We start from the raw sequence: 25,684 nt of genomic DNA, 5'->3' as shown, positions 1-25,684 counted from the left end.
AAGGGACTCTTTCATTAATTCTTCCATTAGAAACGCTGCACAATTGCAAAACTTTTCATTAAAGCTTCCTCTTGTACAATCAGTTTAAGCCTCTTAATTTCACATCTATGTAAATTTAAGAGAAGATGCTGAAGTTTGGGTTCTTTTGCACTTGAGGGATGTCAAGAAGAGAAGCATGGATTGACACATCAAATATAACTGCCATTTCTATTGCCCCCACACACTAACTATTTTAATTTGTTTATAATTATTACTCACAATTTATATTTTATTTAATAATTTCATATTATCATATTCATCATTTATAATTTAGTATATTATGACTTTTAAGAATAAGATCAAAGATAGCACTGGTTGCAGTGCGCTGTTTCCTCCGTTGCTACAGGGGGCGCTGTTCGCTTCAGTATCTCCGTATTGTCGCTCAGTTAGTGACGTGGATTTTCATTGAAGCAGTCAGTGCTGCCAGAAGCAGTTTCTCCAGCCTTATAGAGCTCTCCTTCTAACGCATTTTAACCACATTTACAAGGTGAATCCGTCGCTCTCTTTCGTCGTGTTTCACTTTTTAACACAGTTGTGCCGCAGCTGTCGAAACAGGTGAGCAGGTCGCGTAAAATGTTCACATTGCAGGGTTTTCCTGTTGCTAGTTCAGAAGTATCTGCAGTAAAAAACTACAGAAACTGGCCACTCATGTCAGTATTTCTTTGTGACAGTCCTTGTGATGTGTGTTTACTCACCACAGACTCCAGGATGAGTAAAAACAGCAAAGTGTTGAACCTGAAGGATAAAATCAGTGGGAATGAAGTGGACCTGAGCTTGTGTAATCTCACTGAGGTGCCAGTCAGGGAGCTGGTAAGTTACTCAGCTGCTTCAAAGCATACTGTAGTTTTACACTCACCGTTACTCTGCTGTGGTTTGTTCCCATTTCTGTTTCTTGGTTAAAATGTCTGTTAAATAATTACCTGCCACTAATGTCAAACTTGACTTGTAATGTGATGTTTTCCAATAGGCCTTGTTCCCCAAAGTAACAGTTGTGGACTTATCTTGTAACAACATTACCTCCCTTCCTGTGAGTATTGAACACTCAGATTAAACATTTTGTTTGTTTTTGATCAAGTTGATGCTCTTAATAATATAATTTCTTGCAAAGACTGTTTGTTTGAGAAGTTTTAGAGGTCAAAATTATTTTATCTTATTAGGTAATTGATCATCTTCAAATGTTTTAAGTATTTCTTTGTCTTAGTTACTTTTTCATTGTTTTAAAAAGTAATCACTCTTGCTTTAGTGAAGTATTTTCAGTAACTTACATTTTCTGAAACTCTGGGAGCGACAAGTTGAATTACCCTGCATGCATTCAAATGTCTTAATGAATGAGCTGGGATGTTTATAACTGCTGTGTGTCTCTTTGACTGGGTTATCCTCCTGCAGCCAGAATTCTGCAACCTGACCCACCTAGTGAAGGTGGATCTGAGTAAAAACCAGCTGACCGGTCTCCCAGATGACCTGGGGAACCTGGTGAACCTTCAGCATCTAGACCTGTACAACAATAAGCTGACAAACCTGCCAGTGAGCTTCTCTCAGCTCAGGGTGGGTGTTCTTTGATAGATGTGCATCCATTGTTTAAGTTAGCCTCATCCAGCAGCCTTAGCTTAGCATAAAGAGCTAAATTCATAGCCAGAGTTTGACCTACTGGATGTAAATCTCCTAAATCTCAGGAAGACGCTAGTATATGTTTCTAAACAAAAATCCTTTGCTTTTTTGTTAACCTTTGCTGCTGATAACTTGCTGTTTTCTTACTTTGTAATTACAAGGTGTGAAGCGTGTGGTTGTTGAGGTTCCCAAGCTCAGTTTTGGCTCTTTCTGTGTGTGTCTTTGTGTTCAGAGTCTCAAATGGTTGGACCTAAAGGATAACCCACTGGAGCTTGGCCTGGCCAAGGCAGCAGGAGACTGTCTGGATGAGAAACAGTGCAAACAGTGCGCCACTAAGGTGACAGAGAGAATGACGAGTCAGCAAATTGATGATATTACCATAAATGCGTCCAATACTAAAGATCGTGGGGGTTTTTTAGGTTCTGCAGCACATGAGAGCCATTCAGGAGGAGGTCGATCATGCTCGAGAGAAACGACTTTTAAGAGAAAAAGGTAGGCAACATAATCATTCGAGAACTTCAAAAAAGTAATAACTAGGAGAAAAAAAGCTATTTTAAACTAACAAGTATACTGTTGCATTTGGTTGAGAAAACTGTTTGATACATTAAAAGAAACTGATTTGCAAAGTGGGGTCATATCCTCCCCAAGTGTTACAGGAACATATTTATCCTGTGTATCGTCCACACAAACAACACATTTTTGAAGTTGTGTGAAATGTAGCGGAAACTTCATCTGTAGCTTTAAAAAAACAAATGCAGTGGAATACAGTGAAGTTAAGTATTTCTTACTGAGATCCAGGGTTGTAGAAATTATGAAAACGCACATTTAAAATGCTCTGCGTATAGTAAGGAAACTTAGATGTTATCAACCATTAGTATTCACACTGATTGATGTACATTAATGAAGCACGAGTCTCATTGTGCCCTTGGAACAGACTATAAAAGGATTTGAAAATGTTGACTGAATAAAAATGGAGGATTATAGAATTAATACTACAGAAGTGCTATTAAAACAAAAAACCCCATAAAACAGGAAAAATAATAATAATAAAAATAAATAATAAATGAATGAATAATAAAAAATAATTCTGATGAAAATGTGGGACTTTGAGGGTGAATTCTATCACAATTAATATTGTTCTTACTATTAAAACATTGTGGTTAAAAGTTGCAGTGACACAGAATGATTACATGTGTAAAATAAGACTGCTATTACGCTAGTTTATTTTTACACAGGCACAAGTATGTTATGTTCCTAGTTGGGGGTTTAAAACACAAAAAGTCTAAATAGTATGAATCTAAAAAGCAGACATCAAGACAAATGAAACAAGGAAAACTATACTTACGACTTTACTGTAAAGTGTGTTCATGAATTCTTTCATTCAGTCATGCATTGCTCCACCACTCAAATCTATCATTGTTAAAAATCTGAGTTTTCAGTTAGATAAATGTATTTAAAGGTTAGTGCAGACTCGCACAATAATTTTGTGGGTTGTTTTTGTTCTGGATTATTTGAAAAAGTATCGCAAACAACAGACTGAGAGGATCGTTGTTAATGGGAGTCTTGTTGCCGCTGTGAAAAGAAGTAAATGCACTTCATCTCATTTATGGACAGCAGGAAAAAGCTCCCTGAAATACAAGCTTATAATGTCCCAGCAAGAATAAATCTGTGTAATTGCATCTCTTCTGGCCACATTTCCTTCATCCTTTAATCAGAGCTGGAGAGGAAGAGGGAGGCGAAGCAGAGGGAGAGGGAGGCCAGAGAGAGGGAGGCTCGCAAACGGGAAAAGGCAGAGGAGAAGGAGAAGAGGAGGAAAGAGTACAATGCTCAGAAGGCAGCACTGGCTGCACAAGAGCAACAGAAGAAGAAAAGTGAGGAGAAGAAGAAGAAGAACGGACAGGCAGCAGGTGGTAAATCTATTGAAATAGAAAGTATTCGTATCTATGTTTGAAGACTTTATTCAGCTTGTAACAGGCCTTTTCTTTTTTCCTTTTTCTTTGAAATGCACAAATCACTCAAAGTGGTCAGAAAATCTTTTATTTCTGGTTTGACGAGTCACTCTGATATCAAGCATGTGTTTCGTTACAGCAGATAAAAAGGTCGCTGTGGAGTCTAAGCCTAAACCTCGCCGTTCTGTCATTGGTCTGATCTTCAAGCTCCTCCTCCTGCTGCTTGTGGGATTGGCTGGAGTCGCCGCTGTCTGTCACCTGACTGACCTGCAAAAGGAAGCTTTCTGTCTGCCGATAAACGCCGCAGTGGACGACGGCCTATCCTGGGCCAAAGAGCAGCAGATTGTGCTCAGACAGCTGGTGCAGAATCTGTCGACTGCAGCGAAAGAGTTTCTCGAATCCACACAAACATCTAAGAACTAAATACTCAAGCCTCCATCAAAGCTCAGAGCTCCAGGTTTTCCACTATCACCTGTGAACCAAGGGATTTTGTGTGTTTGTTTTTTAAATATGAGAAATCATGAGTCTCATTAAAATGGGTAACCCTGCATCTCCTTACCATGTTTGTGATGCTGGGGAGGTGAAAGGTCTGTACAGATAAATGACAATGGAACAGGTGTGAAAACCATCTTAAATTCCTATGGAATTGTCTCTCTTGTACCCTCTTTGTACTACAGTGTGTTTTATAAAAAAGAAGAAGAAGTAATCATCTTAAATGTCTCCCTGTCAACCATGTTTTGCACTTTGACCAGCAGCCAGCTGGTTTGTTTTCTGTGCATTACACGGAGCACAGGCTGTATTTGAGAGACGTTCAGTGAAGTGTCAGGGGGCCCTGTCTGTGCTGCACCAGTCACATGTTAGCTGCCAGTCACAGTTGTCCATTTGCCAGTGTTAGATTAGGCAGTCTGAGCATGTGCAGTAAAAGCTGTGTCAATACAAAGCCTTTCCAGCCATATAGTCAACCCTCCTTAATTTTGCACTTTGGAGTCCAAATGATAGAAGTGGATTTTATGTTGTCACAGCTTATATCCTCAGCCGGCAAAACATTTTCAGTCACACGAATACCAAAGATATCAGAGGTAATTAAGAAAAAGTGTCGGTATTATCCAGCAGAGAGCAAAATCTCTTGTTTAGTACATCCTGTTTCCTGCTTCCAGATCTTTAACAAGAGCAAAAATCCCCTTTCTGACGGTGTAAAGTTGCTTAACCACAAATCGAATCCCGTTTAATAAAAGAAAAGGGCAATTTCAACAGCACATCTCGGTTTTTCTGCATAATAAATAAATGCTGCTGTAGTACGTGCAAGAAATCTGTCTGCACAAATAAATAAAGTGTAATTCATTACTTTGATGGTGTATGAATGTCATAGGAAGAGATCTTTATCAATAGGAAAGGATGGCCTCCATCCAGTGGCCCAACAACCATCTTCCAAGATTGAATTCGATGTCTTCCATTTCACTATAAAGCTCTGTTTCCTTTATGTGCGTTTATAATTTTAAAAAAAACAGCAAATCAGAAAACAAACGTTTACCTTGAAAGCTCAATGTGCAAATTTAGAAATACTAAATAATTTCAGTTCTGATATAAATTAAAGCTCAGCCAATGCTGATGATTCTAATACAACAGGTCATTTTAAACTTGATAACTCTTTTTTTCCATAAATCCTGCACAGATTGTATCATTTCATAGATTTTTCCTGCTTCCCAACTGTGAGTATTTATCGCAGACCTAATTTTTCAGTAACAATGTACAAACTGTAAATTTGTCTTTAAACTGGACTACCAATAAACAAGCTTTGCTACTGTCGCAATAAATGAATGTTTAATTCAGATGCAGCGGTGAAGGACAAATAAAACTCATTCAGATATTCTGTTTCAAACATCTTTAGTTGTGAATTTCATTCATTTTCACTTTATTGAAAGAGTGGTGTGCTGTTTTTAAAAGCGTGGCATGTCTATCTATGTCTTTCTAACCCCCAAGACTGCTAGTTCAATGTGCATATTGAATTAGCAGTGTAAATAAAAAGCCTTTTAAAAAAAAATTGTTTTTTTGTGTAATTTTCCTGTCGGCATAATTAAATGTGCTGCAAAACATATTTGGCTCATATATTGTTTGTGACAGAATAACACCTTGGTGACAAGAAAATGCCGTCAATAGGTTCAGGTCTAGTTTTGTCTTTGTTAATGTAAAATATAGTGTTCAGTCTCTGCACTGCCATTTCATGACATTAGCTGCAGACAATAAATAAAGGCAGGACTTGTACTATGCATTTTTTTTTAAGTTCCATCTCTCCTCTGCTAATTCGACGTATTTCAGCTTTAGCATAGCATTCAAAATAGTGTTGAGGTGGTGCAATATGGAATAGAAGAAATGGTCAACATCCTGGTCATTTATGTAAACGCTGACACGTTTCTTTAGTTATAACCCCAACAAGTTGGATAGTTGGCTTCCTGGGTTTTGCAGTTTGGTGAAATGTTTAACGTTGTTGTAAAATGTTGTGAAACATAAAGTACTCAGGTGATGGAGAAAGTAATAGAGAATCAGTGTGTAATGAGCCTGAATGTAGCTTCTCTGGAGCTTCTGACTTTATTACATCAATGTGACAAACAGGTGGAGCTCATGTGATTATTTGGTATGTTATATGTTAAAGCACCAGGATGGGCTTGGTGGTGAAATGCAGCTTAGAAGGTCAAAAAAGAACTATAATGCTCATATTCAAGTTACCATTGATGATCATTGTTAGTGTTTAAGAAAACATCTTGATCCACTTTTACAGCTGCACTAAGACACCTCAGAGGACTCTGTGCTGTTAGAGCCATTCTCCAAAACTAGACTAAAACTAAACTAAACGAGCTAGAAATTGCAAACAATACCACAAACATTACTCAGAATGCACTCCTTGGACAATTGAAACCTGAGACTATAAACCACCTAATATGACCAACAAAGCGTTCCGTTTTAGCTGCCGCTGCCATCCATTAGCTTTTTGTCTAATACGACCATTTTGTGTGAATGAAGTCTGGGAAACCACAACAAATAAGTTTTTAAAAAAAAGAAAGAAAATGGGTGGAAAGTGCCTTTAGTGGCGGTTCGTGTTTCCTAAATCTGATTTTCCAAAATAGGGTTGGAAGGAAATTCAATTAAAGGTTTGGCGTCACAACTGAAGTTAATGTAGCAATTCTTCAAAAAAAAAAAGTACCTCTCAGTTCAAGTCTAACAAAACAAGACTGAAAGAAATCATTTCAGTCTTGAACAATCATTCAAGCAGCCACACTGCAATCTGCTTTTCGTTAGGTCCATGTTTTTGGGAGAATTACTTTTTTTGAGGGTAATTTTGAGAAAAAAAAGTACATTATATCACCTGTTTTGGAATTTCTATATATCTTTTCCCTATTTTAAGGGCTCAGAAGTAATCCATTTTACAGCTCCATGAGGCCTGTTCCATCATTATTTAATGACAAATTAGGCAGATAAATCTGGAGTTCATCTGGAGTTGATTTCAAGTCTTAAACTTGATGGGGAAAAAACCTTTCACAGGTCAGCAATCAACAGATGTCTTTATAAAAAAGGAAATCCTGACAGTTTAAGAATCATCTGGATTGTATTCTTCAATAGCCCAGTCAGTCACATGATCTGAACCCAGTGTAGCATGGTCTTCAGTTACTGAAGGCCGAAAGACCCACAAAGAAGCAGAAACTGAAGGTGGATGCAGATGAAAGCGTGCATTTCAATCACATCTCTGCTCTTTGATATGAAATCCACTGTGGTTGTGTACAGGGACAAAAATCACAAATATGACATGTCCAAAAACTTATGGACCTAACTGCAGAACTCCCTTAAGGTGTAGACTAGCATTAGCTTGTATCACACTTGTGCTAATATCACACAGTAATGATACGACTTAACTGAAGTTGATGAGGAGAAGAGGAAAATTTTAATTAGTTTGTTAGTTACGATCTTATATTCTGCCCTTCTCCCCTTTTCTGGGAGGCAGTGGGGAAGTGGAGCGTACAGCCCGATCCGGCGGGGAGGTCTGGGAAGCCAGATTGGGCGCCCCCCTTCCGGCTCTCCTCTCTGCTCTCTCCTATCTTGTCCCTTTTGTGTTACTTCTCTCTATCATCATTTCTACCCCTTTGAAGAATTTAGGCTCCATAAATGCTAAAGAGGTAAGTATTATTTCTCAGTTGCAGTGAATAGATAGAAAATAAACTGTAGGAAACTAAACAGAAGAAAGGAGAAGAAAAATAACAGTTTAACATAAACCAGTGACACGCTCTAGGGCCTGATCAACCCTGGCAGGGCCTCCTTATATGAGGGGGTCTAGTGATAATGGCCGAAACACCCGATGAATCCAAGGTCCACTACTGACGATGTGTCCTAAACTTTAAAATGATAATCTAGATCAGATCTCTAATCCCTAAACCTAACCAAGGAAGGAAAATGGCAGATTAGCCTGGGTAAGACCGAAAGTTGAGGCACAGAACGATGTGTACTGCTGGTAAAGTTTCTGGGCTGCCTTTCCTCATGACAGCCATCCCTCAAGAGTCTCTCCATCTAAAGCAATGCATCAGGGACTGTAACATCTAGTCCTTTTTCCTGAATCTCAAGACCTCATGAATGTCCATTGTTGACTGAATAGGAGGACAGTGAGATTTAGGAGTATGAAGTATGAAAATAAACATGGCAATAAAGCTCCCGCAGCTGGCATTTAATGTTTGACACCAACCAGTTTTCAGCAACAAAATTGAGAAAAATATGTGACATTAAGAGGAATATGAGACTTTAATGTATAAGAGATGTGTAAATAACACATTAGGCTGTGGTTTTTAATGGCTGTGCATCAGTAAGTGGAAAAAAGCTCTTAATTTCATTCTGGGGACAGAGTGAATAATTAAAAAGAAGTAGCGCCTAATGCTGCTGAAAGCTGGTGACTAAAACCATCAGTTTGGTCCAATTTGAAGTTTAGTTTCAAAAAGTCAGAACTGGTCAATAGAAATACTGAACCAAACATAAAAACATCACCTTTCAATTTTAAGTGTAAAGCTTCTCCAAACAAAGGACACCAAAGATATTAACTTGGTTTATAGATAGAGAAGCACAAATCTTTGCATTGGCAAGTGATTTCTAGTTTGCTAAGGTGGTACGCAATCAATATAAAGTGAACCAGCTCCACTAAAAACATCAGCCACAGCATCTTTCATTTCATTTTACTCCTCGGGTCGGAGATGACAACGGTTAAATCAATGTCTCGACTACAGTACACGATTTGATACGTGAGGATGAAAGTTTGATGTCATATTCACACCTATGCATTTGTTTTTCAACAGTGTTCAGGTTACAATTTGCAGGTTTTTTCCTCCGCAAAGTCCAACATCCAGCAAGATCACACCAAAACCACCAAGACGAATTCCACAAACCTGGTGAAGCGTATCCAAAAAGGAAGAACCCATTCAACTCTATTGTGAATCTGGATTTCCTTATTTAAAATTGTATAATGAGGTATGGCTTTGTCCTTGTCTGCCTCTGTTTGTCTTATAATCAGAATTTTTTGCCACTATGTGACAGAAAATAACATTTCTTGTGACTCGAATACAGAATTCTGTTGCAAGTTTTCAGATTCACATGTCATCCTGTCACATCATCCTGCTTCACAAGCTGAAGTCTTTAGAAGGTGAGTGAGAAGCTCAGTATAGAACCTCACTGTGAGAGCAGTTCAGGTCCGCTGCTGCAGGTCTGTCTGTAATCTCGTTCCTTCACGTGAGCTGCATCGTCCAGCAGCTTCGTCCGAACGGACTCATCTACCGTCAGCTCGAGTGTCACCTCTTTAAACACTGCACACTGCGACACCTGCAGCAAGCAAGACTTTGTATTGAATTCCCAAAGAAAAGGTTTATTTTATAGAGCATATCCACAATTCCACACAGTGGGATCTGGTTACCTCTTGGAAGTGGAGCTTCTTGAACATGGTGATGCTGACCTGGTTCTCCAGCCCGATCTTTGCTTGGAACTTTCTGACTCCGAGTTTGGTGACTCCTGATGGAGGAAAACACGCTAATCACCACCATAAAATAACTGTTTTTTACAAATGTAATGTAAAAACTGTACTATACTGTCTACAGTACTTAAAAAAAAGGCTGAAAAAATCTTTCATTTCCATACAGAAATCTTTAAAAGTCTGACAGACTGTTCTGGCTGCCTCACCATAGCACATCATCATACGTGTCACCTCCTTTCCGATGCCCTTGCCTCTGTAACTGGGCTCTGTTAAAAAACAAACAATAAAAACACTTCTTCTTTATCACAGAATCAAAACAATGTAACAACTGAACAAAAAGTCTGCACCGAGCATGTAAAAATGCACTGATTGCTCTCTTATAGATGTTTTTAAGAACCTGCTATCATGATCTCCAGCTCAGCCAGCGAAGGGTCTGTTGGATCAGTCAGGAAGATGTTGACATCTCCCACCATGCACTGCTCCTCCTCCACACTGGGGTCAGCCCACCGCTGCTTGTCCAAAATTATGAACGTGCACTCTGGAAAGGCAACATAAAAACACACAAACACAATGAAAATGCTTTTCTTGGCATTGCTTTCCTATCATGTCTACTGACGGCTCCTCACTGTCGTCATCTTCCCTCCAGCTCTTCTGCATGTCGTACTCCTGATCCAGGGTCAGCGGCTCTGAAGCGGTCAGCTGCTGCAGCTCCGGAGACTTCATCCACTCATGATACCTGGATGAAGTTAAACTCACTAATAAAGACGCCCAGGAAATATGAAATAACAAAGACAGCTGGTTACTATGATCAAACTAAATTACTCAGAAATTGAAACATTTGCTGTAATAATAAAAAATAAATAAATAATGGGTTGAGAAAAATCTATTATTGCCAGAATTACGGTAATTATGAACTATATGTTTTAATACAGATATGATATGGGAGGTACTTGTGATTTTGCTGTGAAAAAGGCTATAATAGAAGACAACTGTGGCAGATATGCATCTTGCTTCTGGCTCAACCTGTTCAGGAGTTCTCCAGCTGGCTATGTCAATAAAACTGCTGCATGACAAACTATTTAACTAACTTTTACAGCCACACTCACATGTAAAGAAGCATCCGATGGAAAAACAAACGATGAGCTGAATGAGAACTCAGAGAAAAACATCTGCATGACTGTGTGGCTCAGTCATTTTATTTCAGTGTTATATGACAGGTTATCTCTAACATTAATTTAGGGGGATGACCAGTTTAGAAACACTCTTATAGTGCAATACATCTTAACGAGTTGCAACACAATAGTTAATAGTGCAAAAGCAGAGAAAAGGCTAAGATTATGCCTCCTTTTTCCAGGTTTCACACTTCGCAAAGCCTTTGAAAGACCACGTATTTGATACCTCTGCCTTAAAACATACTCTTTACTAAAGACAAATAATGTGTCATTAAGCAGTAAATATGACCTGAACGGATTAATCTTTATTCTTTGTATTGCCTTTCCTTGTGCAGTTGTAAATGCTATTGTAAACAAATGTTTTATACTTAGCACTAAAAGACTGTCACATAAAGAGACACACACATTGTAACAAAATGTGGTGATAAGAAGAGGAATAAAAGGGGCAGAGGACAGTAAACAGCTGTGATGCGGGGATCGCTTCCACTAACAGCTGTTCACGTTACCTGGGCACGTGGTTTACGTTGTAAGGAACCAGCACGACTCTGTGTCCCTCCAGTAAAGTGTTCTCGTTTATCTTCATGGCATCAAACCGCTGATGAAGCTGTAATAACTTTAAAAGCGATCCACGTTTCTGCTCAGACACCGCTTCCGCATACACGCTTCCTGCAGCTGCGCACAGGAGTCACACAGACAGGAGGCGCCACCTGCCGGACAGGATTAGGAAGCACGAAAGGCAGGGAGGTTTTGTTTTGTTTTTGCAGAACTTTATTTGAAATTGTAAAGTGAACAGTCAATCATTCCAGTTCAGTTTGTACAGTAGACATTCAGGGCAAATAAGAGTAACAATAAGCAATACAATGAAAATGAAAATAAGAGGGGTAAATAAATAAATAAAGAAGAAAAAAAGGGATGTGACAGACTTCATAGTAGCTTTGTGCTTGAAAATTGTATCTGTGACAGCTCATTTGTTGAAAATTTCTGGATGAATTTCAATTAATGATAAACCTTTTTAATTTGAATTTCATTTAAGAGAGTTTAAGTAATATTCAATTTCAATTAAAAACAAACTAAATATTGGGATTGAGTTTTGAAATTTGCATTTATGCATGTGGAATTTCCCTAGTAAGATATTAAGATTGACAATGGCACATCATTTATTTTCTTTGGTTTCAAAGTAAGTGATAATGTCCTTCCGGGGAGTTTAAACTTCTAACACTAACCTGTGACTCATGGATGAACCAGTCATGTGCTTACACATAACAGACATTTTGGCAAAGAAACTATTTTAAATGATTTTAAATTGTATAAAATTTTGTAGCATTTTTGTATCAAGATATTAGCATAAAACCTCCATGATGTACAGTGTGCCCTTAAGTTTGAGGAAGCTGGACAGTGTGGACAACTAAAGAAGTGACAAGTCTAACCAACTATCAGCAGCTTCTGAAAGTCATATCCTTGAGAAATATCCCAAACAAATCAATGAAAGACCTGAAACAGGACCTGAGAGATGCATCAGGCCCTTCAGTTCATCTGTCTGTTCACCCTCAGTGGAAAGGTGGCTGTCAAGAGGCTAATCTCTAGCGAGGGGAGATGGGGAGAAAAGGCTGAGGTATCCAAAATTAGACAAGAACTGGACTGAAAATCAGTGGCAACAGGTTTGATGAAGTGATGAATCCAAATGTACATTTTTGTATATTAAATTATTATCAGAGGAGAGCGGTACGACAGTGAGTGTCTACAGCCATCTGTGGAACAAAGCTGAGGCTAAATCACGGTTTGGAGTTGCATGTCAAGCAGTGGCGTCGAGCATTTTAATTTGCCAACATGTAATACCATCTGGAAAGGACTGTGTCTTTATTTCTGAGCAATGACATTGATACCAAACATATTGCCAATGCAGTAAAAGCATAGCAGGGTGAAAAACACACCTGAACGCTACCAGTCATTGATTGGCCTCCTGCAACATTATTGAAGCAGTTTGTTATCATCTTGACATAGAACAGAACAAAAGGAAGCCAACATCCAAGTAAGAATCTCCTGAATCCTGAAGATCTATTTCTGAAGACTACTGAGATAAATTACAAGGAAGATACCTGAGAGATTTCAGGCTGTGTAGAAGAATAAAGGCAGTCATACCAAATTTTGACTTTAGTTAGAATTTTCAAATTACAGCATTTTCATCTATGTTTGCACATATTTTAATAACTTGCTGAACCTATTTCCCATTTTCTTTGTAAAACACAAAGAAAGGATGAGTGGCTCAAGACTTTTGCACAGTACCGTAAAGATTATAAAAGTTTTTTCTGTTTTTCTAAAGAAAAGAGAAAAAAAAGAAAAAGTGACTATCCCATCCACTTATTTGTAAGATTTTTTGTAATAAAAATAATAATTATAATAATTACAATTTGTAATAACTAGTCATTTTAAGATATAATATAGTATAATATAATGTAATTTTAAAAACACACAAAAGAAAATCACGGAACAACAAACTCAAGACCATTTATCCCAGCTTGATATGGCAAGCATGCCTCTTTCTAACGTTGCTACACACACGATGCACTCTGGAGTTCACTCGGAAAGATCTGAGGATAAATCATAGAGGTTGAAAGACGAATAATAAGCAGGAACATGAGAATGTTTATATCAAAGTCTATATTTTGTGTTTGGCTGCTCTTATGTTGGTGGTTTAGACTGAAAATATCTCTACATTTGAAATGCTTACAAGCCAAATAAGACTTTCCTACACTGGCTTTAAGATGATCTATATTAAAATCTGAGTCTTATTACAGCATTTTTATTAAACCCTATCATCTAATTGTTATGTTACATAGTTTCTCACATTAGAATTCATATTCCTTTGTTTTAAAGTAATACATGAATCTTCAGAGAATTGCACAAAAAATGTTACTGAAACTTGTAGGAGCCCAAATATTTATTTATGTATTTATTTATTTATTTTTCACCATTTGGGGGCAGCAAAAACTCAACTTCGTGCTGATCTGATGAATTTAAGTCCATTTTTTTTTAGTTCTGATTTGTTCAATATCAGCTACAGAAGATGACACCTGAAAATACATTTGCTAAATGTTGCACAGCAGCAGCTGAAAACAACACTTTGAGAGCAGTGAACGAAGAGAGTAAAGCTACAGGTCAAAAAACTAAACAATGAGCTTTTCTCAGCTTTTTTCCTTTGATGTATTCCAGAGTTTCCTGTAGAAATTTTTCTTAACAAATGGTAGATGATTGATTCATACTTATTTTATTTCATTTTTGATATCTACTCATATGAGGATGCTTTTAGCGTTAGGTGGGTCTGCGCAGTCCGTGCCACAGTGTGACGGGCTCCTGTGCCGTGTTGACCATGTCTATCCAGTGCTGCAGCTGAGGACCCCTGGAGTACATGAAGGGACCCAACACCACCACTCCCAGAGGGGTCGGAGGTTCTGAGAGGAAAAGAAACAGAACCAGTGAGAAATGTTATCTTCTGAAGATGCTGTTTTTTACTTATTTTTTTAATAATAAATTCCTAAGAGGAAACATTTTTAAAAAGGGAAAAAATAAGTTTTTTTCTGTTACACATAAACTTTGAATAAGAACCTTTATTTCCAATGGACAGTTTGTAAAAACCCTTAAAGCATTAAAGACAAATTAACAGTAATGCCTAACCTTGGACTCTCCAGACTGATAACATTTTATTAAATATGATTATACCTCTACTAATAAACAACTCAAAAAACTCAATAAATATAAATAATATAACTATAAACAAGAAACATGCTTTTCAGTATACTTGGAGCTTTTCTAACATTTTACTTCTTTAAAAGAAGCCCTAAAACACTCGACATTCTTTAAATGTCAGGTAGGTGAGGTCTTATTGTTATTGTCAGAAGTTATATGTCAGAAATTAAAATTTTAAAATGACAAAGATGAGTGTTTGATGAAAAGCTTTTAATGCCTATCTTATGAAACACTGACACATTGATCATTTCCATTAATCTCCAAACAAAGTTTAGATTTGAAGTTCAGCCCATCCAACAGTCACCTGAGCGGACGCTGCTCGGCTGCTGCAGCTCAAACCTCACGCAGGCCTCGTCCAGGTGCTGAGGTCGCAGTTTAAAGGTCGACCTGAAGTTGAAGTAGGGGTCATTTTCACCTTTCACCACACAGCTGCGCTTCATCTTCACCACCTGAGTGTGCTTTTGTAAGCTCACCTGGACACACACACCTTAGAAACACACACAGGTGCTGTATTACCGGACATTCCTTTGGTCATAACCAGATTTATCTCATACTTTCTTTCTTTTGTAGATAAACAGTGGATTTGTGTACTCCACACAAGCTCCATCCACAACCATAAATCATCTCGTACCTGCGTCTGTGAGCAGCTGTATGCCTCGAGCCCTCAAAACCACCACTGAAAGGCGCTGCAGGGACGTACTGTAGCTGAGAGATATCTGCACATCCCCCAGCTCTGAACACTGACAAGCACAGCAATCATGAACTTTTAGCTTTGCACTCATGTGCAGTACGGTGTGTGTGTGTGTGTGTGTGTGTGTGTGTGTGTGTGTGTGGGTGTGTGGTTGTTTGGTGTGTACCTGTGGGTCTTCCTCAGTCTCAAGGTCTCTCCAGAGCACCCTGCCAGCCTGACCGAACTCCCCCTCCAGAGAAAACAGCACCCTACCCACCACATGGCGTTTACCATCCTGCTCCACACTCAGCACACACACACTCAGGGTGCTGTGAAGCACACGCAACGCTGACACCTGTGGAGCCATTGTACTCATTCCTCAACATCAAAAAGCAGATTTCATATATCCACAATATTTATCTGAGCTATGACCTCAGTCAGTCTTTCTCTGTGTACTGAATGAACTCTGATAAATTGTTGTTCTTAGTATTTAATCATTGCAGAATGGGAACAATACTGTTGCCAATACAGAAATTAGACCTTCACCCATGATTCTGAAGTCAAGTGTGAAATTGCACAGACTGCATTCAGTTTTGTTGCTCCTAACTCCCAACGCTCCCTTTAAACATTCAGAGAATGATATCCTTCAAGCATTTTATGATCATCCATCCATCCATCCATTCGCTTCCGCTTATCCTTTTTCAGGGTCGCGGGGGGCGCTGGAGCCTATCCCAGCTGTCATAGGGCGAGAGGCGGGGTACACCCTGGACAGGTTGCCAGTCTGTCGCAGGGCCAACACACAGGGACAAACAACCATTCACACTCACATTCATTCGCACATTCACACCTAGTGACAATTTGGATTATCCAATTAACCTATCCCCACAAGCTGCATGTCTTTGGACGGTGGGAGGAAGCCGGAGTACCCGGAGGGAACCCACGCAAACACGGGGAGAACATGCAAACTCCACACAGAAAGACCCCGGCCTGATGTTGGAATTGAACTCAGGACCTTCTTGCTGTGCGGCAACAGTGCTAACCACCGTGCCACCGTGCTGTCATTTTATGAGCATTATACTAAAAATTAGAAAAATCTCTGTGCCCATCTGACCCTCCATCTCTTCTTCCTCTCTCTCAGTGGGTGTATTACTCGGGACCTGGGTAGCAGTATTTGTCCCCTTTCACATCTCCAGTCAAAACATTATAAAAACATAAATGATATCAGCTTTAAATAAAAGTTAAGGAAATCATTTTTGTCTTCTCTTTTGTCTCTAACTTCTAGATGTGAACTTCTGGAAACTTTTCTGCCCTCACCTGGAAAATGAAGCAGTCGGTGAACTCGGGGTCTGGACCCGTGCCCCGGGCCTTGGCTTGACGGGGCCGCCTGTCATCAGGGAGAAGTCTGAGCTCCACCATCGTGACGTTGCCATGGAAACGTGGAGGGAGGTTGCTGAGGCGGAGCAAGAAGACCATGAGCTGTTCGCTGCTGTGTCGATACTCCACGGAGAAGCAGAGGCGGGAGACCATGCCGGGAGGGGGGGCCACCACCTCATTTAGAGGAGGTACAGAGTAGAGACCAGCCAAAACCGTCCCCACTGGGTACCAGCCTGAAGGAAACAGCAAAATATCACAGTTTTTCTTCAACTTAATGAAAGCTATGTGATACTTTGGTGTAATTGTCAGGCCCAGGACTGGCCCTGTTGGTTTGAAGGAGTGTAGGTGAGCTGGTCCCCCCCAAAGCGCCACATCTGTCCAGACTGAAACGTCTTAACAACAATAATATCTTCTTCAGGTGATCGTAGGTGAATGCTCTTATTATCCTCTTATGTTTCCACAAGCATAAAACCAGCACCAACAAAGTGGCTCTAACTGTCTTGATACGCTGTCATATAAAAAGAAGCAATGACCTACTCCTCACTGAGAGCGACCCACGATGAGCCAGTACGTCCCGCTGGGGATCCTCCTCCTCTTTCTTGTCCTGCTCGTTATTTTTCCGATCTCCATGGTTTTGTGTGATGAAGCGAGGAGGTAGAGTGAAAGCGATCTCACGGGGCCTTCCACACATAGAGACAAATAATATTAAATGAGTGTTGAGTGGTGCTGCAACTGCCTTTAGCAAATAGCTGTCAGTGGTCAGAGATGTCAGTAAAAGTCTGACTAAATTCCTCACAAACTGAAAATAATAGACGCTCTCGTTCTCACACAAAAAATCTTGGAAAAAAAGGGAAATATGGGCTATTAAACAACATCTGTTAAAAACTAGAAACAAGATCTAACAGATAAAGACTTAAACATATACTAGCCAATAGAAGATATGCTGGCTTTATGTCGTGAAATACATTTTTAATCTTTAGTCTATAAAGATTGATATTTTCTCAGTACTCATGGGCCCAATCACAACCCAAATTGTTATAGTTTTGTCACTGAGTTTTAGTGTTAGTGTGCTGGCAAACACCTGCTGAAGAACTCAAATCTGCCTTAGTGATTCCTGCTACAGGAGGTATCTCCAGGACCACACAGATTCACAAGGACAAACCAATATGAGCCATAGTGTAATACTGGGAACCACCTGCAATCACTGATGAGGACCGTGTGATAAAGCGGAAAGCCTCTGAGTCTTATTAATATGTAATATTTTTTTAATTAATAAATTAATGCTTCAAGAGCCCGTATGTAGATATTTTATGTAAAATGCTCACTAACGTGGCCCAGGAGCCCTGAGACACCAGGATCACTGGAGCAGAGCATGCCGGGACTGAAGGCACTGCAGAGAGCAGCTCTTCATACTGCATCTGCTCTTTTTTCCTCCTCCTTAGGTAGCACACTATCAGAATCAGCAGCAGCAACAGCAACAGGACACCCACAGACAGACCAACAGCAAGCTGTAACATGTGATCTGAACAAAACACAAAGAGGAGGAACGATAGGGTGTAATACAGGTGTATCACAGGCAGTAGGTTTAATCTAGATTCCTGCTCACCAGCCATGAAGAGGTCAGCTCCAACACGTGAATAACTTTTCTTTCCTTGTCAGCTTTGACTCAGACAGACTCACCAGGAATGAAGCTACTGCTTAGCATTCATTGTTAATGTGAGAGGTTACCGTTTGTGACTCCGCAGAGCTGTGAGGGTGCGACACATCTGGCTGGTTCCCATGCTGTTATATGCATGGCCGGATTAATCTCCTGAGGACCCACCGGGCAAAAATTTGCCGTTGGGCTCCAGTGGAGCCTCAAATTAATTCTAAGTTAAATTAAATCACTAAACAACCAGAAACTAACTTGAGCTTTAGAGTGGAATTTATTTGTTAATTGTTTGCTTTGCATAAATTAAAAGATGAAACATTTAATAAATGGTTTTGTCTCATTTTTTCCTTGCAGAGAGACATTTTTTCGTTGGGTTTGATGGTGCTTTCTGGTTTTAAGGATTTATTTTTGTTCTTGTTCATTGTCAGAACTGACAGTCTTTTGTGATCCAGCTTAGAGACTGGCAACTACTGGCATTCATTAACTTCCTTAGTGAGCCATTGCTTCAGTTTTACACATGAAGGTCAGTTTCCCAACCATGACAAGCACCCAGTCATGCAAAATTGCAGATCTGGAAGAGTGTCCTTAAAAAACGTCATGAAAAAAAACCCTGTTAATGTCATCAAGCTGTTAGCTGTGTTGTGGTAAATTATTCTTAGAATAAGTCAGGATATTTTGGTCTCAGCTGCATTTCTCTTGTTTGTGTCTCTCTTACTTAAGTGCTGAAGTGACTCTGCTGCATCACATCTTAAAACAAGACTATGTCTTCTGTTCTTTTGATCCTTTATTAGACTTTGAATCTGAGGGAACTTGTTTTATTCAAAGAATTATCCAACCTAGTGTCACTGGGGGCTCTGTAGTACCTCATAGCTAATATAAGAGTAGCAACAGTAAGGTCCATGAGATTTTGGATAATGGCAGGATTTTTGTGATTTCTCCGTACACCTCTACAGTTGAGTTTAAATCAAACAATCAGTATGTGACTCCCAGGTGCCCTTAAGTATTCTCAAGGGGATAAAAAGATGGTCCAATGTTCCAGCACCAGGACAAAAACCACATTGTTCCTCCTGAATCTGAGGTTCAACTGGTGAACCAGGGATTCATTTCAGAGTGACTGTAGCTCAGGAGGTAGAGCAGACCATCTACTAATCAAAAGGCTGGTTGGTGAGTCTGCATGCCAAATACCCTTGGGCTAGATACTAACCGATTATCATTCAAAGTATGAATGTGTGTGAATGTCAGATAGAAAGCACTTGTGCATTTATGCAGAAAAAGCACTTCATACTCAAAGTATAAAGTGCTTTGAGTGCTCAAGTAAAGTAGAAAAGCACTATATAAGAACCAGTTCATTTACCAATAACTATTCAACTCTTCTCCAGCACCCTGCCTCAGACTTTGCCGGGGGGGCAGACATCTTAAAGATGGGAACCACCACGCCAGTCTTGGATAACCTTATCTACCTTATCTACCCCAGGGGCTCTGCCACTGAGCAGTTGTTTAACTGCATCAGTAACCTCACCCCAACAAGAAGCGGATGGTCACTCTCTTTCCCAGATTCTGGTTCCATTGCAGAAGGCAAGGCAGTGGGATTGAGGAGTTCCTTAGTGTTCCTTTAACTGCCTGATTACATTCTCAGTTGAAATCAGCAGCATCCCACCCCACTATATACAGTTTGATTAGAACATTGCTTTATCCTGAAATGAAGATCTTGTGGAAGGGGCCTCTGCACTGCCCTTAAAATGTGGTATCAACATTCATGGTATAAGAAAGGTGACTGATTTTAATGAAAACACCCGACTTTACCTTTGTAACCATTAGGAGCTCAAAGTTTCTACGCATTCTGTAAAATATATCTCTCGAATGGTTGACTTTCGAACATAATTAATTTAAACATCTATATGATTTCTTTTGCTAGTACAATAGTCTGCACACACATACAATGGTGGTCATGACAGCTGGCCTGACCTTAACTCAGAATCAAAATAAGCCACTTGCTTACCCACTGATCACTTACACACACGCATTCATCCACACGCTCAGACTGCTCAGAGATTGGACGGCAGCTAATAAGATGACCGTTAATCTTCTGGGCTAAAGGTAGAGTAATGGCCCCCTCTGTTTCCCCCGCACGTCAACATACCAAAGAACTCAAATTCACAAAAGGAAATCATCACATTTACACTGATGCCAGCTTCAAATGAAGTCCAGCTAAGACAGAGAGGGAGATTAAGCTTGAGCAAATTGACAACAGACAGACACAGAGTGCGAAGCTGTGGGTTGTTTTAATGCTAGAGACAGCAAAGGTGATCTTATTAAGAAGTGAGGGAGGAAGAGAGGGGAAGGAATGAGGGGAGGAAGGAAAGACACCATTTAGGGCTACCCGCTCTGTGGCATGGCAGAGGCTAAAACAGGACATAACTTGTGAACTTAAAGGTAGGACTTTACTATTTGTTTTTTTCTGTCTTATGTAATACTGTTTTGTTTATGTGAATAACCATTATGGGTAACTAAGAGTTTATGTTGTGCAGATTAGGTAGTCTGGGTACCATCGGGTCAGTTGTGGTCTAAATACTACTAGGTCAGTTTGGGACAGAGCTGGACAGAGCCAGCTAGGTAATGAAATAAGAATGCAGGCTTTTTTTTATCAGAAATAGTAGCATTATAGTTATGAATCATGAATGAATAGAAGAAAAAAAGAGGAAAAGCATGAACAAATCAAAGATTTAAAAAAGGTTGATTGTAATTTATTCTAAACTCCACCATCCACTGTAGTTATCATTCTTTGTCTCTTTCGGGTCTTTGTTAAATGAGTCCCAAACAGGCTTTGTAGTTCTGTCTCAAACAATTTACCCTTTGTCTCGTTGACCAAATAATCTGGATTGTGTAATCTTATTTGGCTAATCTGGAGTGCCTGCGGATGTGTGGGGGTGAGCATATACGTGCACTCAGTGCGAGCATCGGCCTTCTCATCCAAGTCTTGGCATGCATTTCCTAAACTGTTGAATTTAGTTTTAGTAAGGTGGTCAGATGTGATGTTTTCAATAATGAACTGTATCATGTGACATTATGACAATCTGCAGCTTCCCTTGACTCTATGGAGCTGTACAAGTATCAAACTTGGTACCTGTAAGGGGGCTAAACACATAAAACTAGAGTTACACCCACTACCTACTTTTTTGAGTGGTTAGTTGGGGAACAATTTTTCTACCTCTCTACTAGAATCAAAATAAGCTACGTATTTTAACCTACATATCCATGAATTTAAACTGTAATTTGAGTATGACACCATAAATAATACACATTGTTCCAAACAACCTGCTATGCCTGCAAATAGCTTTTTGACTGATGACCAATGACTTTTACTAACTGAATGTTTAAATCATCATAAAAGTGTCCTGACATCACTGCACAGAGTTGTTAATTATTGTTGAAAATTCTGACATTTAACACTGAAATGTTTGATTAAGAAACACACACAAAACTAGTTCAATTCAATTCAACTTTATTTATACAGCACCAAATCACAACAACAGTTGCCTCAAGGTGCTTTATATTGTAAGGTAGACCCTACAATAATACATACAGAGAAAAAACCCAACAATCATATGACCCCTGTGAGCAAGCACTCTGGCGACAGTGGGAAGGAAAAACTCCCTTTTAACAGGAAGAAACCTCCGGCAGAACCAGGCTCAGGGAGGGGCGGGGCCATCTGCTGCGACCGGTTGGGGTGAGAGAAGGAAGACAGTAGTTTCAACTATTTATAAGAAAAATAATCAAAATATAGTAAAGTGACTTTGATTGAGTAATCAACAGGGTATTTAGTCATGTGTAAACTATTACGTTGCAAAAATAACCTTCCCAACAATGGTGATGATACTCTATGTCAGTATTGTGTCATAGAAGTGTTGCTGCTTCCCTCTTAGTGGCCAATACTTTTGCATCAGTGAAAAACAGTGAATTAATGTTAAAAGGTGTGTCTTCCCAAACAGGTTAGTGCCGTTACCATGGCGAGGGCTGGGCGCCCTGCATCTGAGAGCTACCAGCCAGCTTGCTTTTCTGTCAGTCAGTCGCTCTCTTACTCCAGTGGAGCTCCAAAGGTGGAGGATGAAGATGATCAGGCACCGATTTTCTCCCTCTCTAAGAGCTCCATGGATGTTTTAATGGCTGCAAGTCCGCCACACAAGCGTGATCCATCGTGGACCAGACTGGACCTGAGGCGCAGCTCAAGCACAAACACCCACTATGAGCAGAACTCCGTGACACTGCAGCCGCTGCACGCTTACATGTGGCAACATGTCAACACCACCAACAGCCACCAGTTAGCATCCACAACCAATAATGTTAACATCAATAGCTCTCCTGCTCTCAGCGAGCATTGGGTTTCCAACATGCAGCGATGGAGTGGGTGTAGTGGTAGCACACATAGCCGCAGCAGCACTCCAGACACAGTCGTGTCACGCCCCTCCAGTCTCATCCATGAAGCCACTTGTTCTGCAGCACCAGATTCTCCGATGTCCAAACTGACCTCTCCAGAAACCACACCCTCACCGTTCATCTCCCCGCTCAACACGCCTACTTTACCACCTGTACAGACTTCTTCTTCACCACTTCCACTGAACTCACTGCAGCAGGAAGATTTACTAGAACTTTCACCTGCATTCTCATCCCCAAAGATTGACAACTCTTCAAGCTTTCAGTCCCACTCTCCTGAAACACTCCAGCTCACCAGCACAGAAGATGAAGGCTTCTTGGAGAATAATTCCCTTTCATTTCAGTTCCCTTCCCCAATCCTGTCCTCTGTTAGTTTAGATGAAGCAGGAGTGTCTTCAAATCCCGAATGCCTTGTTGATGACGTGATAGAACTGCTGTCCAGCCCTACAGGAATACTGGAGGGTGAAGAAGCAAGAAGCCCTGTGCAAATGCTTAGCTACCTGACACCTGATTCTCCAAAGCAGCAGTCAAAAACAGGACCATCTGTCTGCTATCTTGAGCTGCCGTGGCAGCCAGAGCAAATCTGTGCAACAGGTCGAGGTTGGGGGTCACCACTTGTCTCTTCCCTGAGTGACTCACGGTTGGGTGACACTTGCAGGTGCTGCTTAAATGCCAGAGAGGGCACTGAAAGGGCAATGAAGGTAGAGCTGTTCAGGCAAGAAGCTCCACCAGTGTCACGGCCAGAAATGGCAGATGCAGCTGTGCAGACGGTCTCTCCTGTTGGCTCATGGTGGGACCTCAAGAGGAACATTTCCACATCCAACATGGGGTCCCATTCTATCTTGGGCTCGCCACCTGGATCCAGACTGAACCTGAAGTCTTCAGCAGGGTCTAACTCCAATCTAGTATCAGCATCTTCCAGCATGTTCCCAGTTAGCAGTGCAGAGGAGGAGGAAAAACAAGTTGAAGACCCTGCATTGGAAGTTACCTCTGTTTCTTCACATGATCTGGAGAGCAGGAGGCCGTGTCTGAAGATTCAGGCAGAGGATAGGGATGAGCTAGGTAGAAGGAGGAGCAGTATGAAGCAGGTGCAATGGGATGAGGATGGTATGACATGGGATGTTCATGGGGCATCTGTGGACCCTGAAGAGTTGAACACAGCCATACTAAAACATCTGGAAAGCAAGAACAGCCCAGAACCGCCAAGACGTTCCTCAAAGAAGAAGAAAGCACCTAAACCTCCTCAAAACCTTGATATCACTGTGTCCCCTAAGAATGAAGGAACAGCAGAAGCAGAACAGGGTAGAGAAGAAGAGCAGGAAGGAGGGGGAAATAAGATAGAAATAGAAGAAGCTTCACAGAAAAAGAGTACAGCAGAAGATGACAAAGCAAAAGAAGATGAGCAAGAGATTTGTGGAGAGGAAGGCAGCCACCATTCTAAGTCCCCCTCATCTGGGAATGGACACAGCCGGAAGAAGAGTGTGTTAAGGTCACTGAGGAGGCCAAGATGGTGTGGAGCCTCCACAAAGGCAGATGACTAATATAGCTGGCTAAATTAAATCTATGATAACTAATTAAATCCTCAGGTTGCACAATATTCATAACCTTGGATTGAAGCTGAAAGAGTTTCAGAGTTCTGTTCAGCTCTATTCTAGACTTTCTGTCAGCATGTTTTCTGTTATTAGGTACATCTTTCAACAGGTGCAACATTAGTAATGTTTTCCTCTCTCACTGGTATTCCCTGTTTAGTTGAAGATAGATGTAACTCTGCTAAACTTTTCATAAAAGTCAACAGTCATCACTAAAACTTGTTCCTGTAGATGTACAATAAAATATTGGTGTCCATTGCTGAAATTCTTTGGTTTGTGAGTGATTACTACAAATGAGCAACACAATGGACATAAGGATAAGAAGTGAAGGGTAAGAGTTTTCTATGTGCAAAGACATGCTTTTTGGGTTCATTCGTCATTCTAAATTGAATCTAAATATTTTTTATGTGTCTTATCGAATTCACAGCCTCAGACATCTGTGAGACCCAAGTCGAGATATTTTCCACACTCTCCTTCAGACATACTCGTACTACTGGAAAAACTCTGTTGTTTAGGTCAGGGAGTTTCCTTGATGTAGCCTTTAGCAAGGCAGTACACACGTTGTCCACTGGTTGGCAGTGAATGCATTATTATTCTCACACCGCTACAATCTGACATTACTTTGACTTTGTACAAGAGAATTGGCGTGCTACCATAAGACCAGTTAATGTCTGATCCACTTGGCCATTTGTATTTTCAAATGCACCGCTGTGGGTAAAGTCAAAAGTACATGTGTAAAAACAGCCTGTTAGCCCTTTGAAGGTTTCGTAACTGTCCAGGGCTCTAGCCTCACTGAGCCCTAGTGTAATAACCAGATCAGAAAAGAGATTGATGGATGGATTGATGTTCCTACACACATTGGAGTTGGGGGCCAGTCGAACTATTGCCCAACTCTTTTTGCTTAGTTTGTTTAGTTCAAGCAAAATAAATACATACATTGACATTTCACTGCAAATAATTGTTATGTACTGGGCAGGTTGCTGGTTACCAACCACTCCGCACATTATGACTTTAATAAACACAACAAAGGAATATACACGGTAGCTAAGTTAGCTCTCTGCACAAATATGTGTTTTATGTTATTAAGCACGAATCCCTTAAAAATGTACTTTTGCGCGTTTGTGTTAAAACTATGAATGCACGAATGTGTTTGTAAATGGGTTTTTTATTTAAAAAGTGCTACCTGGAGTAAAGGTCTGAGTCCTTCAAAACCTATTACAAAAATCTTCAACAACAGCAACAACAACAAAATAATAAAATGAAAATGTTTCAGAAATACACATTTTATAATTTTGGTCTCTTTTCTAAAATGTGTAATTGTTTGGCTACTTTGTTGTTTGAACTTTTGAAGCAACACATCACCTCACTCAACTCGTTCACTGCGGGGGGAAAACACACACACAACGTTCAACTGTATGTAAACTTGGTGAACCACAGTTGTGAGTTTTGGCCATTCAGGCAT

At 40.2% G+C, this 25,684-nt stretch overlaps 4 protein-coding genes across 5 annotated transcripts; 2 read left to right on the top strand and 2 right to left on the bottom strand.

Moving 5' to 3' along the window:
* Positions 1–370: 370 nt before the first annotated feature.
* Positions 371–5,406, top strand: lrrc59 (leucine rich repeat containing 59). 2 transcript variants are annotated; one of them, XM_026178280.1, is made up of 8 exons: positions 371–594; positions 740–849; positions 1,007–1,066; positions 1,426–1,584; positions 1,880–1,984; positions 2,067–2,139; positions 3,363–3,554; positions 3,739–5,406. In XM_026178280.1, the coding sequence occupies exons 2-8, from the start codon at positions 748–750 to the stop codon at positions 4,017–4,019; spliced, it is 972 nt and encodes a 323-aa protein (XP_026034065.1). In that variant the 5' UTR covers positions 371–594; positions 740–747; the 3' UTR covers positions 4,020–5,406. The 2 variants fall into 2 exon arrangements, with proteins under 2 accessions (XP_026034065.1, XP_026034064.1); XM_026178279.1 differs by having other exon boundaries at positions 3,736–5,406.
* Positions 5,407–8,354: 2,948 nt separating this feature from the next.
* nat9 (N-acetyltransferase 9) lies at positions 8,355–11,467 on the bottom strand. The gene is made up of 6 exons (XM_026178281.1): positions 11,270–11,467; positions 10,218–10,327; positions 9,989–10,129; positions 9,798–9,857; positions 9,535–9,629; positions 8,355–9,443 (listed from the first exon to the last, which is right to left on the bottom strand). The coding sequence occupies exons 1-6, from the start codon at positions 11,344–11,346 to the stop codon at positions 9,294–9,296; spliced, it is 633 nt and encodes a 210-aa protein (XP_026034066.1). The 5' UTR covers positions 11,347–11,467; the 3' UTR covers positions 8,355–9,293.
* A 2,600-nt stretch (positions 11,468–14,067) lies between these two features.
* syt15 (synaptotagmin XV) lies at positions 14,068–18,206 on the bottom strand. Its single transcript, XM_026177497.1, has 8 exons — positions 18,158–18,206; positions 17,881–18,073; positions 17,089–17,231; positions 16,492–16,784; positions 15,365–15,532; positions 15,139–15,247; positions 14,812–14,994; positions 14,068–14,212 (listed from the first exon to the last, which is right to left on the bottom strand). Exons 1-8 carry the CDS (start codon positions 18,162–18,164, stop codon positions 14,073–14,075), a joined length of 1,236 nt encoding a protein of 411 aa, XP_026033282.1. The 5' UTR covers positions 18,165–18,206; the 3' UTR covers positions 14,068–14,072.
* Positions 18,207–20,337: 2,131 nt separating this feature from the next.
* Positions 20,338–24,886, top strand: LOC113027847 (flocculation protein FLO11). Its single transcript, XM_026177671.1, has 2 exons — positions 20,338–20,635; positions 22,192–24,886. Exon 2 carries the CDS (start codon positions 22,207–22,209, stop codon positions 24,172–24,174), a length of 1,968 nt encoding a protein of 655 aa, XP_026033456.1. The 5' UTR covers positions 20,338–20,635; positions 22,192–22,206; the 3' UTR covers positions 24,175–24,886.
* Positions 24,887–25,684: the final 798 nt, after the last annotated feature.

The sequence above is a fragment of the Astatotilapia calliptera genome, chromosome 8 (genome assembly GCF_900246225.1).
Source record: "Astatotilapia calliptera chromosome 8, fAstCal1.2, whole genome shotgun sequence".
Taxonomy (NCBI): domain Eukaryota; kingdom Metazoa; phylum Chordata; class Actinopteri; order Cichliformes; family Cichlidae; genus Astatotilapia; species Astatotilapia calliptera.
This window is presented reverse-complemented; position numbering and strand designations above follow the sequence as displayed.